This window comes from Tupaia chinensis, unplaced genomic scaffold, assembly GCF_000334495.1.
Source record: "Tupaia chinensis unplaced genomic scaffold, TupChi_1.0 Scaffold000416_1, whole genome shotgun sequence".
NCBI lineage: Eukaryota > Metazoa > Chordata > Mammalia > Scandentia > Tupaiidae > Tupaia > Tupaia belangeri.
Window position 1 is genome coordinate 1,736,069 of NW_006159921.1, and position 14,579 is coordinate 1,750,647.

A 14,579-nucleotide genomic window follows, 5' to 3' on the forward strand; every position below is an offset into this window, starting at 1 on the left:
GAGGAGAGGGGGGCTGGCTCGCCAGCCCAGGGCGAGAGTGGCCCTGGCCCCATAGTTCCCTCGCTGGCCAGACAGGAGGCCGAGTGGACTGAGGGAGAGGCCCACCTTGCACCCCACTCCACCCAGGGAGTGCCAGCTCAAAGGGCACCGAATACTGAGGCCTGCCTCAGAGGAGATACAGGGTCCGGGTTGAGACCCCAGGCTGAGGTAGGTGCTAGAGACACATGGTACCACCCCCAAGAACGGGGCCCTGCCTTTTCTCAGTCCAAATCTGCCCTTTCTGTGTGACCTCTCTTCTGGGCCACCTCTGACCCTTTGTGCTGCCTGTCTGTCACATTTGTCTTTCCAGATTTCTCTCTCGTGTCTGGTTCCAATCCTTCTTCTGCCACCACCCCCGCCCCCATCGTGCATATCTCTCATTCTGGACAAGGTTCATGCTCCCTCTGCTGAGCCCCTTTGATTCTGACTGGGGCTGGCCATGCCTGCAGCCCTCTGTCCCCCCTCACTGACCTTCCCGTTTCTCCCTCCTTGTCTGGTCTCTCAGAGGGAGGACACAGCAGAACTCGGGGTTCGTCCTGCGAACTCCCTTGTGGACCATGGTCGCAATTCAGACCTGTCAGACATCCAGGAGGAGGAAGAAGAGGAGGAGGAAGAGGAGCTGGGTGTCAGGACTTGTTCCTTCCAGAAGCAGGTTGCTGGCAACAGCATCAGGGAAAATGGGGCCAAGGTAACAGGGTGGGAAGGGCTGGTAGGCCCCAGACCTCAGGCTCCCAGGCCTCCACTCCATGTCAGCAGCTGTTCCAGCCGCCACTGAGTGCCAGCAACATTCTAGGTGTGTGGCCTGGCCCTGTTCTAAGCAGCAGATGTGAAGTGGCCCAGGATCAGCCTCTGCCCTCCTGGGGCGAAGGGGAAGGAGAAGGAGCTTTTTCTGCCCCTACTCCCTCACTCACCAGATGTAGCACTCTGGCCAGGGGAAGCCGGTGCCATCTGAGATCCTTGCTGGGAGCTTCTGGGGAGGGTGTGGGGGTCCTCTCCACTGACAGGCAAAGCCTGCGTCTGTTACCTCATCCCCATGGGAACCAGCACCTGCCCCTGGTTCTCCCGCTGGCTCTGCCTGGACGTGTGTGTGGCTCTGGGCCAGCCACTGTCCGTCTGGTGCTCCCCTCTTGCTGGAAGCTGAGGGAGGGCTGTAGGGTTGCCTATAGCCCTTGGCCTCAAAGGCAAAGGTCACAGCTCTGTCCTCTTCCCCCACGGACTTCCCTTCCTTGCTGCCCCCTACTCCCCACCCATTCCCAGTCCCAGCCTGACCCCTCCTGTGAGACTGACAGTGACGAGGAGATCTTGGAGCAGATCCTGGAGCTGCCTCTCCAGCAGTTCTGCAGCAAGAAGCTCTTTAGCATCCCTGAGGAGGAGGAAGAGGAGGATGAGGAAGAGGAGAAGCCAAGGGCAGGCTGTTCTTCCCAAGACCTTGGGCCCCTTGAACCTGCATTGCTGGGACTGGACTGTGACGGTGGCCATCCCCGAGGACCTGGCCTGTTTCCCTTGTCTCCTGAGCCCTCCAGGGCTGGGGACCGCCTGGAAGACATGCCTGGACTAGCTGGAGGAAGCAGCCGGAGAAGAGGAGGAGGCTCCCCTGAGAAGCCCCCGAACCGCAGGAGGCCTCCAGATTCCCGTGAACACTGCAGCCGACTCCTCAGCAACGGCGGGCCCCAGGCCTCCGGGCGACCAGGCCCCGCACGGGAGAGGGGCAGCCTCCCTGTAGTTGAGAGCACCAAGGCTGGATTAGAGGCTGGTGGAGGAGGGCGGCCGGGTCCTGCCCGAAGGTGCCCTCGGGGCCGGGCTCCTGAATCAGGCCTGACCAGTTGTCTCTCCCCCAAGTGCTTGGAAATCAGCATTGAATATGATTCTGAGGATGAACAGGAGGCAGGCAGTGGGAGCATCACCATAACCAGCTCCTGCTACCCCGGAGATGGGGAGGCCTGGGGTACAGCACCCATAGGGAGGCCCAGAGGGCCTCTGAAGGTCAATTCAGGTCACAATCCCTACCCACGCCTCCCGGCCTGGGAGAAAGGGGAGCCAGAGCGGAGAGGCCGCAGTGCGTCTGGCAGAGCCAAGGAGCCATCCTCCCGGGTCCGTGCCCACTCCCCACCCTGGGCAGCCCCTGCCTGCTGCCGTCTGGTGGCCCTGCTTGCTGCCCACCAGCTGCTCCCATTCCACGCTGCCGCCTCCATCAGCAGAGGTGATGGGCCTCTGGGCTCGCCTGCCTCTCCCACCCACATTCCACTGCTTTGCTGCTTCTGCTGATCACGACCGGGATGCACAATATTCTATTACCACGAGCTGCCAGGGGCTGCCTGTGGGCAGCATAGCCCTTTCCTCTGTGTAGCTAGTTATGTCTCCAGGACACTGACTGCAGTGCCATGTCGAGTCACCCAGCCCTGACGCTGACGGGAGTCCTCCTTCAACATTGCTCCTTGCCACCTCCGGTCCCCTCCACTGCACTCACCTACTGGGGGCTGGGGCTGGGTCTCCCCTTCTTCCTGCCCTTCTGTGGGGTGCTCGTGTCCCCACCAAGTCTGGGCCAATGCTCCAGGAGAGGAATGCTGTGCTCCTGCTCTGCTGTGCTGCTTCCGCTGCGCTGGGCAGAGCTGGGGAGTGGGTGGGGTCCTCTCCCTGCTGGAGGGCTCACCAGTGCAAGGGGTGCCAATTCTGCTGTCTGTTGCCCTCTCTTTGCAGGCAACAGAGACTGGGGAGACCAGAGGGCAGGACAGCTCTGGGCGGAGGGCATCTCAGAAGAGAGGAGCCCGAGCTCCCAGGCTGGGTGCTGCTGAGCTTGGTGAGCATCTGATGCTTCATGAGGCTGAGGGGGTTTTTCTAACCCCATGTCTATAACCTGCTGAGTCACTGCTCTCTCCACAGCCCATCCACAGAGCCCCCCAGAAGTGCTGGCTTACCAAGACCTACCTGTCAGGGTCTTTGTGGCTCTGTTTGACTACGACCCTGTGTCGATGTCGCCCAACCCAGATGCTGGAGAAGAGGAGCTCCCTTTCAGGGAGGGTCAGATCCTGAAGGTGACTGACTCACCGTCTGGGCCCTGAGCCCCAACTCTGACTGTGTCCCCTCTCCTCCCTCCTTTTTCCACTGGGGGAGCATAGGGGTGTGGTAGACAACGCAGCTTTGAGAGTCAGTTGATGGTGTGGACTGACTGCCAGTGTGCAACCTTGACTAGATTACTTTCCCCTTTGGGCCTTGGTTTTCTCACTGGTGAAGTGGGGATAATATTACCATCTACCTCACAGGTTTTATTTTTTAATCTTTTTTTTAAAGAACTATTATTATTTTTTACTATTTTTTAAAACTTGCTATAGGGCATGTGGACTCACCAGAGAGAGGGAAAGTGAAAAAGCAAGTTGCTGGACTGGGACTCAAACCACTGTCGGCCATGTGGGAGTCTAGTCCCTCAACCACAGCGCCACTTGCTGACCCCTTCACAGGGTTGTTTGTGGATTAATCTATGTATGCAAAGTGCTTGAAGTGCCTGACACATAGCACTGTAACTTTACAGCTAGCGTTACTATTTCTACATCCCTCCAAGTACGGATTGAAGGCTTTTTGCTACTGCTCTAAGACTAGCGAGGCCCAGTCTGGGAAGATCAGGGATAGATGATGACATAGAAAGCTCTGCTCACTCTTACTCCTCAGATCCTTCTGTGCTCTTTCCTCTATTTTCTGTCCCACAGCATGCAAAAGGAAGAGTATTTTTCTGTAGTGCCAAGGGGGTGTTGCTGGGGTTCAGGGTCTGGGAACAAATTGATCTGGCCTCCTAGGACAACTGGTCTTTGCCTCCAGGTGTTTGGGGACAAGGATGCTGATGGCTTCTACCGGGGTGAAGGTGGGGGCCGGACAGGCTATATCCCCTGCAACATGGTGGCCGAGGTGGCTGTGGACAGTCCTGCAGGGAGGCAGCAGCTGCTCCAGCAGGGTTATTTGCCTCCAGATGTTCTTGTTGAAGGCTCAGGTATGACCTGCTGCTACCTTCACCCCCCTCCCACCACCCAGTTCCAACTCAACCCCACCCTGAACGATCTGTATGTTGGGGGTAGCTTGGGGGCAGGAGGAGAAGGGACTTGTTGATCCCGAGCCTAGCAGAGCCACTGGAGCGATGCAGACTAACTCCAGCGTGGCCACCTGCTTGGGCTCGTACCACAGGACGGGAGTCCGTTGCTGAGGGGATGGGCTTGTTTAGAAAAATGGTGACGCTAGACATCAATTTGGTCCTGGAGATCTGGTGAGGCTCTTGATGAAACAGGAGATGCAGGCTCTTAAATAATGAGCTCAGGGACAGCCTTGAGACTCCAGAGTCACTGTCCTACCCCCTGCCCCTGCCTCAGTTTCTCTCTTACATCTGCTTGCCTTCCTGGATCAGGGAATGGGCTCTTTGTATACTCTACAGCCCGCACATCTGGGCCTCCTCCCAAGCCCCGCCGCTCCAAGAAAGGTGGGTAAGGCCCCATTCTCCCTCAGGTGCCTGTGAGGATGCGTGCACCTCACGCATTGGGAGTGGGGGGAGTGACACTGCTTGGCTCTCTGGGGAGACACCTGTGGGGCTGTGAACAGGTAAAAAGAGTTGGGACAGACCTTCACCCATGACTGCCCCCTCCAGTGTGGCTCTGCTCTGTTAGGGGTGGGGGGTGGTTTGCAGGGATTCCTGTTCCCCAAAGTACCTGTATTTACACTTTCTGGGCCTTAGTTCACTAACAGACCATAGAGTCAGGCTGATGCATTCTCTGGGCAACCCCCTCCCCCGGCCTGTGTGTGAGGGCCAGCGTCCTGCCTGCCTTGTACCACCCCAGCCAGGGAATGAAGTGGGGAGAGGGGCTCATAGGCACATTCTTTCCACAGCTGAGTCCGAAGGCCCTGTCCAGCCCTGTCCAGGTGAGGGGCTGTCCTTGCAGGGGAGATGGGAAAGAGGCAGGGTGGAGAGCTCCTCTGACCCCAGGAAGGGCCACGTCTTGCAGGGAGGTGGTGAACAGGGGTCAACAGGCTTCCCGTGTGGAAGTGGGCACCTTGGGAGAGTCCTGAGACTTCTCCCTTTCCCCTTGCAGGCCCCCCGAAGCCAATCCCCTCTGCTGGCTTGAAAGCCCCTCACTCCATGGTGGCTGCCTTTGACTACAATCCCCGAGAGAACTCCCCCAATATGGATGTGGAGGTGAGGACCCTCAGAGAGAGCCCAGTGGAGTAGGTGGTGGCAGGGCTTCCCCAGGCCTCACAACTGCCTCTTGCTCTCTCCTCCATAGGCCGAGCTGCCCTTCCGGGCTGGGGATGTCATCACTGTCTTCGGGGGCATGGATGATGACGGTTTCTACTATGTGAGAAGATTGTGGGGAGGGGTTCACCACCCCTGGCTCCTCAGCCCTTTCAAGAGGACTGCCCCAAAGCTAGGCAGGGTTGGGCTGGCCTCAGGCAGTTCTCCAGGGCTTCTGGGTCCAGGGGCAGGGCTGGGGCCTCTTTTCTGGTCTTCTCTCACCAGCATCTCCACCCCAGGGGGAGCTGAATGGACAAAGGGGCCTGGTTCCATCCAACTTCCTGGAGGGCCCTGGGCCTGAGGCAGGAGGCCCAGACAGAGAACCCGGGACACTCCAGGCTGAGAGTCAGGTCAGTGAGGTGCTGAGATCCCAGCTCAGCTGTTTGGTCTTTGCCCTGCTGGGGTGGTGGGACCAGGACCGGACTGTGAGAGGGACATGGCTGAGCCATAACTCAGGAGAGTGCCGTGTCCAGGGGAAGGCTGCCACCAGAGGAGAGCCCGGCTGGGCAGCTCCCTCCCCGTGTGTGCCCGTCTGCTGAGGGACCAGAGCTGTGACTCACCTTAGCCTCTGACCTAGCGTCCAGCACCCCAGGGGCCAGGCAGGCGAGGACCCCTGTGTCCGCCATAGCCCTGGTTCCAGGTACTCCCACCCTGCTTGGTCTCCTTGTCTGCCAGATGACTTCTGAAGCCAGTTGCTTCCTGGGTGGTTGTTCTAGAGCTTGCCTCTCCTGGGATGGGCGGAGTACACTTAAGCCCCCAGTCTCACGGGGCAGGGTGGGGGCCAGGATGCCAAGCCCCAACCAGAAAACCCAGGGCTTCCCTGTGCACTTGTTCCCTATGCGAAGGCTGAGCCTGCAGGGCCACCCTCTGTGACCAGGCCACCTGGTAAGGTGCAGAGTGCGCATGCGTCAGTAACTCATCTCCTCTCTTTGTTCCCTGCTCTCAGAGAACGAGGAGGAGGAGAGTCCAGTGCTAGATGGAGATAGATATATGTAGAGAGACAACATGTAAGTGGGGGGACTGGCCCCCTGTGTTTCATGTGACCCCATTCCCATGTCATCATAACCAGACAGTCCCCTTTGTCTAAGCTGACCTAGCTGTTCCAGTTGCTTCCAGGGAGTGGGGGAGGGAGGTCTTGTCATGAGCCAGCTTGGAGTACAGCATCACCCCCCGCCTCTGCTCCCCTTCCCTTGCCTTTACCCTGGGCAGTGCCAGCTGTCATAGGAATACATGTCATCTTGGTTTATGATGTCCCATATTAGCTGACGTCTCATATTCTGTAGCACATGCGGCTTACAGGACATTATGTGACATCCATATTATGACTTGTCAGCGGTATTATGATACCATATGTCTGTGGTATTATAATATTGTGGTTATTATTGGTGACAGAAGGATGACAGCGTAATGCCACCAGTAATAATAACCCCCCGCCCTCCCTTGTCCTCTGCATTATGGCCTGTCAGGGTGATCAGAGGCAAGGTTCTACTTCCAACTCTCAATTTTCTCTGCTTGGGAGATAAAAGGGGAAGCTTGCATCATTGAAAGTCCATAGATCACCCCAAACCATTATGAGGGGGGACTCAGAGACCCCTTTCCTTTTGTTTCCCAACAGTCCTTCTGGAGTGTTGTGGAAAGAACCCTGGGAAGGAGTGAAGGGCCTGGGTCTCCCAGGCCAGCCATCTGCCCTGGCTGTTTGTTGGTGGCAGATGCTTTGGCCTCTAGATCTGAACAGACCGCATTGTGGGCAGGCCTGCCAAACACCCAGGCCTGAGGGGAGGGCTGGGCCTGCCATGCCCCTAGTCCCCTTCCTCTGGTCTGAGCTCTGTGGTTGCCTCTGGCTGGGATGCTGCCAGGCTCTGGGCAGCAAGTGGAGGTTGAGAAAAGGAGGGAAGGGAGGCTGGTAAGAGTATAGGTCAAAGTGGAGGTGTGGGACTATTGATTGGGAAGGCTTCTTGGTGGCTCCCCTGGTCACCAAGTCCCATGACCTTAGGCCTCTGAGGAGCATTGTCTGGATGGGCCTGAGGCAGAGAAAGCTCAGGGCTGCAGATGGAGCTGGGAGGAGATTCAGCAGGGAGCACGTGCTGAGGGAGGAGCCAGGCACCTACAGAGCAGGAGGTGGGGACTGAGTGCTGCCCCAGTCCCCTCTGGGCCCGCCTCTCTGCACTTCTCTCAGGGGCCATCCAAGGGAGACTTCTGATCTACTCCTCACCGAGTGGGCACTAGGCCTCCATTTGTCTGCTGGGTTGGGCTGGAGGGAATGCTGTTCCTGGAAGGGATCCTTGCCTCCCAGCGCTCCTTGTCCTTGCTCTCCCTTTGTTGGGAGAGCGGGAGAGGGACAGCAAACATGTGGGAAGTTGGGAACACCCACCCTGGGGTCAGGTTCTGAGAACTCTTGAGCTCTGTCAGCCTAGCGCTCTGCAGGGAAAAGAGAAGGATCTTGCCCAGGGTCACAAGTGACAGAGCAGACCTGAGACACTGTCCTGTTGGACCCTCAGCTCAGTGCTCCCTCAGCACCATCATCCATTCCCTCTGTGCTGTGTGCCAGGGTGGGGTAGAGTGGAGAGGCAACCATTCCTTACCATACTCTGTGCCCGGGGAGGCTGCAGGCCCCGAGTTATAGAGAAAAGGGGTCCAGGGTAGCAGGGAATCTGGCCCTGACTGTCTCTTCTCTCCCATATTCCAGGACTGGATCAGCACAACACAAAGGCTTCTGGAGCCCCCAGGTTGGCCCTGTACTCCCGGGCCTGGCAGCGCCCCTGGGATTGAACTGGGGGAGCCACAAGGCACACGCGAGAAGATGTGGAGTCTCTTCTTCAAGGGGAAGCAGCTCCTCAGGAAGCTGGGTTCTGGGAAGAAGGAGTGAAGCTGCAGCCCATCCTGCACGCAGAGGTGGCCCTCAGAGTCCCTCAGAAGCCCCCAGATCCCTGTCCTGGCAAGACCTAGAACACTTGTGCTCTGAGTTAACCCTGTGGCCCTTGGATGGGAACAAGACTTGGTGAAGGTCGGAACTAGATGGGACCTAAAGGATGAAGCCTCTAGATGAGCTCCTTCTTCCTACAGAAGGGGAGACTGGGCCCCATAGTGAGTAAGTACCTTGGCCAAAGTCACCGAGCACCTAATCTGGACCAAGACTGAACCTGGGACTATCGACTCCTAGTCCGGCCACCTATGTAGTCTGCTCCTAGTCTCCCATCTCTTTGTCTCGTCCCTTCTCTGGCCCTCTCCACACCCAGGACAGGGACCCTGCGGGGAGAACGGGGCCTGGCCCCTCTGATGGCTCCGGCTATCCTGCTCATGTCTTCCCTCCCTGGAAGGAAAGTTTGCACTGGAATCTCCTGAGCCCCTCTTGCCCATGGGCAGGTGGGCGGAGCCGTGTATATATGTACATACTCAGTGCCTCAGTCCAGCTTCCTCCATCTCGCTTCCACTGCACAGGCCCGGGAAGGAGAAAGGCCATGCCAAAGCGGGCCTGCCCCCGCCCCATAGTGCTCCACCCCTCCCTGCTGGGCGCCTGGCCCCTGTGTGGTCCCACCCCCAAGGACCCCTGGGGGCCAGTGGCAGAAAGCAGGAGTTGGGTTTGCCTTATTTTGCTCATTGGATTCAACTTCTCTTTTGCATTGTTTTCCTCTGGCCCCTGTTGGAGTCCCAGGCTGGGGAAAAGGACAGATTTATGCAGCTATTTTCATACATTCCCTGTCCAGAGTGGGGCAGGGGCTTCTTCACCCCTACCTTAACCACCCCACCCCCACCCTCTGGCTGGGTGAGTGTCTCTTTGCATGTTTCCTTCACTGTGGTGGGAGATTGTTTGACTGAACCCGCCCCCACCTTGGTCTCCAGGGCTGTGGAATGGTGGGGGCGTTTGTTTAAAAAGACATTTTATTATAATAAAGTCTATTTTCACAAAATCTATGCTGGATTCTACCTGGGCAAGGACTCCCTGGAGGGGTGGGTCATGCTGGGCTTTGGACTCTTGAACCCAGAAATTCCATCTAAAGGGCAAAAACTCATCAACACTAGGCAACTCTTGAGTTCCTTTTTCTAAGAAAAGGGGGCTTTCCGAGCCCTTGGTCACAAGCTCAGATATTGGAGATTGAGGCAGGGCTGTGGAGAGAAAGAGACTGGGACAGAGGGCGGGAAACAGAGAAGGCATCAGTTTCACAATGGCAGACCTGACACTGCGATCTCTCTCCCCTTATACCAAATCATAGAAGTACCAGATGCTAGAAAAACATAGCAAACAAGTGAACAGACAGACAGCACGCATAGTTCTGTCTGAAAGCAAGAAAGGGGGCTCGGTAGACTGGAGACATCAGGAGTCTAGGAAAGACAAAGCAGATGGAACATTGTACTCAAGCCTCAGAGTGGCGTGTACGTGGGAGGGTTCTGCACTTTGCTCTACTGGCTAGAGGCGAGAGGTGGTACAAATAGGGCCAAAGACACCCCAGGGGCTCCTGACAGTGTGAGTACTTGGAGTTCCCAGTGGGGAGCATCCAGGTTGCTTGCCCATTGCACATTTTCCTTCCCATAGGTCCAAGGGCAAAGAGGAGGATATCTGCATTTTTTCTTTTCTTTTCTTTTCTTTTTTTGCATAGGTTTTGCCAGAAAGACAGAGAGAGACAGAGAGTGAGAAATCACCCCCCAGGGGGGGATGGCCATGCCACAATCCCCTCTCCATTCACCTCTCGGGATCTTGGTGACGCACACACACGCGGCTGGCGTGAGTTTAAGCCACCCGGTCCGGGACTTGAATCGCGGTCGACCACATGCGAGTCCAGTGACTTAGCCATTACACTAACTGCTGGTCCCAAAGATATCTGCTTTTAGATGAAAATAACTGGGAGTGGCAGCTTGGATCAGAGACCAGGTGGTATTTTAGATGGTTGGCAACACCTGGGAGAAACAAGCTTCAGCGCCCGGGCAAGGAGCCACTGAATGGCAACTTACATCCTTTTCTGACTGAAACCCACCGTGTGGGGGTAGGGCACAGACTGTGGAATAGAGGTAAAGTGCAATGCTCTGTGGGAAGGTTCTAGGTTCACCTCCAGGAACCTCTGCGAGTACAACGGCCACGTGCGTGATCCAGGGCTGGGGAGGCTGGGGGTGAGCCTTATTGGAGTCTTTTCCTTTCGCTCTCTCTCTCACTGATGGAGGAAATAAATAAACTTGAAAACAGAGAATGGGTGATAGAAGAGATAATGACTGTATATTTTCTAGAAGAAAGACACAGATCCAGGGCTGGCTCTATAACTCAGTGGCTAAGCCCTGTGCATAAGGAGCTGCATCCCACGTGGCTGACCATGGTTTGCATCTCAGCCCTGGTGGCTTAAGAAACACACAGGACAGGTGAGCATGTGTGTCCCAAATGGAGAAACGGAGGAAAAAGGATTGTAGTGTAACTGTGCTTCATTGTGGAGGTTTTCTCTCTCCAGTAGGTACGCGTGCCCTCTGGTAAGTAAAACAAGTTTTTAAAAAAGAATGTGAGTTAAAAAAGAAAAGGAAGACACATATTCTCAGATTAAAAAGAGTCACTGCATGTTAGGCTGATAAATAAATTAGAAGTATAGAAAAAGATGAGAAGCAACCCAGTTCCTTTTATGAGACTAGTATATGTCTGTCACCAAAACTAGACAAGGACAGGACAAGAAAATTATATGACAGTCTTATTTATGAACACAGAAATAAAGATCTTTAATATAGTATTAGCAATAAAGTAAAATATACACCATGACTAATGGTGTTTATCTCAATAAGGTAAAATTTTTACAATTTTTATTATGAAGTCTACTAATTATATTCAAATCTATTAATAAAACACTACTTTGACAGTTCAAAGGAGAAAAATTATATGATTACTTCAAAAGGTGTTGAAAAGCATTTGATAAGTTAAATTAGTACTTCCTTTTTTTTTTTTTTTCCCCTTTGGAGAGATTTTTTTTTATAGGGCACGTGCACTTGCCAGAAAAATAGAGAGCGAGAAATCAACCCCCAGGGGGATGGCCATGCTGCGCAGTCTTCTCCTTCATTCTCCTCTCAGGGTCTTGGACACACACACATGTGTCTGGCGTGAGCTTTAAGCTGCCAGATCCAGAACTCAAACCATGATCGACCACGTGGGAGTCCAGAGACATAATCATTACTCCATCTGTTGTTCCAAAGTACTTCGTATTTTTTAAATAAATCTGTTTGTTCATTCAATCAGTGTGAGTGAGGAGATAGGACCCTTGATGCTGTGATCCACTCCCAGTCTCAGCCAGCTCTGCTCATAGGCACATGTACACCTGGTGTACTCAAGGAAGCCTTTGAATATAAACTGGCAACCTTCCCATAAGCCTTGTAGAGCACTGAGTTTGCTGTGCTGCCATCTGGCCCCCATATATATATTTTAAAAACGTTTATTTATTTACTTCTTATTCAGAGAGAGAGAGAGACAGTATCCCCAACAAGGTCTTGATGCTGTGAATCACTTCCAGCCTCAACCAGCTCCGAGTCATGGGCACATGCATGGTTGGCATACTTAGGGAAATCTCTACACGTGAACCCAGAGCCATACCATGTGGGTCAGCCCCTCAGAGCATTGCATTTTACCATTGTGCCACTGTTCAGCTTCCCTTTATAGTTCTTAAACTTCTAGCAGATAGGAAGACTCCCTTAATTTGATAAAGGACGTCTAAAAGAAACCAATAAACCTTGTTCTTAAAGGGTGAAACATCAGCCTATCTTTTCAACTTCAGAATAAGACAAGGGTATCTATTATTTTATATTATATACCATTGTATCAGAAGACATAACCAATAAAAGTAACAGACAACAAGAGTTCATTTCTAGAATGGAGACAGATAAAGAGCATGGAGAGCAAGGATCTAAACTTGAGACTGGAGTGGAACATCTGACAAACCAGTTCTCACTTAGGCACAAGGAAATGCTTGAAGAATTTGAAGTCTGTGGCTCCCTGAGGCAACTGAAATCCAAACCCAGCTAAATTCCTGATTATATTGTCAAACCCCAGCATATCAGGCTAAGCTTAAGAAGTCTTTTCATGGGGACCAGCAGGTGGAATAAAGGTTACAGCACTGGACTCCTACATGGCCAACCTCAGTTTGAATCCTGGAGGCTTGAAAACCATGCCAGGTGTGTGTGTGTGCATGCCCAAAATCCAAGAAAGAGAAGGGATTGTGGCATGGCCATCCCCTCTGGGGGGGTGATCTCTCACTTTCCCTTTCACTGTCTCTCTCGGGCGAGTGCATGTACCTTATGGCGAAAATCTAAAACACAAAGAAACAACAGCAAAAAAGAAGGATTTCCATTTCCAATCATAAATACTATGACGTATGCCTAGCTGATACACCAATACACCTATGATGTCTAACTTTCAACCCAAAATATAAGGCTCATATGAAAATCAAGAAAAAACAACCTACTGTTAGAGCAAAGCAATGAACAAAATGAGACTCACACATAACCCAGATATTGAAAGCAACAGACACAATTAAAAATAACTATGACTTGGCCCAGGCATGGTGGAAAGACATAGCACCACAGCTTGAGAGACTGGAAGCTGCATAGGAGGCCCAGATTTGGTTCCTGGGCCAATCTAAACACACCAGGCATGGTAGTGTGTGCCTGGGGTTCTGGGAAGGGACTGGGGCAGGAAAATCATGCACAACACAGGCAAGACCTCTCAGAAATACTTATCTCTGCCCTTACATCTCTCTTCCCTTTACTCTCTCTCCCATCAGTGAATTTTCTTAGTTTTTCTTCTCCTGAGAATGTCTTTACGTCATCTTTATTTTAGGAGGACATTTTCACTGGGTAGAGAATTATAGGTTAAAAGTTCTTTATTTCAGCACTTTAAAAATATTGCTTCACTCTATCTCATAATTTCTTTCCTTTTTAATTGCCAGAGGGCATGGGCACTCTCCAAAAAGAGAAAGAGAGACAAAGAGAGAGGAAGAACACACTCCCAAAGTGGTATGATCATGCCATAATTCTTTCTCCTTCATTTCTCCATTCCATCAGGATTTTGGGTGTATACACACACACAAAAACACACACACACACACAGAGGACTGGAATTGAGGTTGATGCAAAGACCTAATCTAAAGGCAGCTTTTTAACCTGATCTGTAATTTTAAATTTAATTCAAAATATACGCAGGTATTATCTATAGAACTCAAAATTAATTGTAAAAAAACTTAAGGAGAGTGAATACGAGGTCTACAAGCTGGGCACAATTGACATGTCTGAGGACCCACTGTCCTGCCTCCAGTTTCCAAAACCTTCTGGGGATGCCTCTTTACCTCCGACCACACACACACATAGAAAGGAAATCTGGCTGTAATCCCAACTGAATTGTTTCCTAAACAGCATTAAGAAAGAACACACGATTTTGCAAGCAGTAGCAGAGAAGACCCGTTATCCCACAGGCAGTTGGGCTTCCTCCTGGGGGCGGGTATGTTTGGGAAAGCTCCGCAGAGTGTGTGTGATGGGGAGTGGAGTTCTCCCTCTAATGACATTAGTCTTGAGGTGTAGCAATTCCAGCAGTGCCCTCCAGGGGCCATCCCTAGGATGGGGAGCTGGAGGATGACTTATAGGGAAAGGTTTGTTTAGAGCATCTCCCTAGGGAGCCATTTTCTTTCTTCTGGTTACTCTGCATGCTGAGAAGCTCTTTGCATCTCAAAAACACCTGGGCCAAACAAATAGGGCCTAGATGAGGGACAGAGAGAGATATAGAGAGGTGGGGCTGACGGCCTTGCATCTTGTCCCATTTTCACTCTGTGTTGGAACAGTCTCCATGATGCCCACCTGTGTCAAGGCCTTCGCTGTGTCACTGTCTGGACCTAGAGTGTTCTTCCGTCTTATGTCTACTTAGTCAGCTTCAAAACATTCGTCAAGACAGCATCAAGCGTCAATTCCCCAGGAAAGACTTTCTTGTGTTCCCCTCAGGTTGACCCAAGTGCTGCTCTTTGATGTTCCCTAAGAGCCCCATACAGACTTTGGCATGTTGTTTCTTTACTTTTCTGCTTCCCACTGAGGACTCCTTGAGAACAAGGCTCATGACTTGTTCAGCAGAGTACACCCAAGGCCCAGCATAGTCCCTGAGGACGACTCACAGTGAGTACTTGTTGAAAAAAAAAAAAATGATGGAATGAAAGGTCAGGAACAAGAGTGCAGAGGCTATTGGGCAAAGAGTACTGCTTTGGAAGTCCAGAGACCTGACCTCAAGATGGTTCTGAACTGTATTGTCCTGTCACCCCTAGCGAAGGCTTTCCTT

At 52.8% G+C, this 14,579-nt stretch overlaps 2 protein-coding genes and 1 long non-coding RNA gene across 3 annotated transcripts in view; 2 read left to right on the top strand and 1 right to left on the bottom strand.

Annotated features, from left to right (window-relative positions):
* The window catches only part of LOC102478462 (uncharacterized), a 3,978-nt gene extending 2,951 nt beyond the window's left edge, over positions 1-1,027 (bottom strand). Inside the window, exon 1 of the long non-coding RNA XR_335430.3 lies at positions 951-1,027. This is a non-coding gene — a long non-coding RNA (uncharacterized LOC102478462). The remainder of the gene's footprint in view (positions 1-950) is intronic.
* TSPOAP1 (TSPO associated protein 1) overlaps positions 1-8,127 on the top strand; it is a 28,813-nt gene extending 20,686 nt beyond the window's left edge. The window contains exons 22-32 of the mRNA XM_006154649.3: positions 1,297-2,130; positions 2,737-2,836; positions 2,920-3,071; positions 3,850-4,018; positions 4,427-4,498; positions 4,903-4,935; positions 5,106-5,209; positions 5,298-5,369; positions 5,545-5,655; positions 6,252-6,312; positions 7,992-8,127. Coding sequence (XP_006154711.1) covers positions 1,297-2,130; positions 2,737-2,836; positions 2,920-3,071; positions 3,850-4,018; positions 4,427-4,498; positions 4,903-4,935; positions 5,106-5,209; positions 5,298-5,369; positions 5,545-5,655; positions 6,252-6,281 — 1,677 coding nt within the window. The 3' untranslated portion in view covers positions 6,282-6,312; positions 7,992-8,127. The remainder of the gene's footprint in view (positions 1-1,296; positions 2,131-2,736; positions 2,837-2,919; positions 3,072-3,849; positions 4,019-4,426; positions 4,499-4,902; positions 4,936-5,105; positions 5,210-5,297; positions 5,370-5,544; positions 5,656-6,251; positions 6,313-7,991) is intronic.
* SKA2 (spindle and kinetochore associated complex subunit 2) overlaps positions 1-14,579 on the top strand; it is a 1,094,818-nt gene that overhangs the window by 851,092 nt on the left and 229,147 nt on the right. The gene's annotated exons all lie outside the window — the stretch shown is intronic.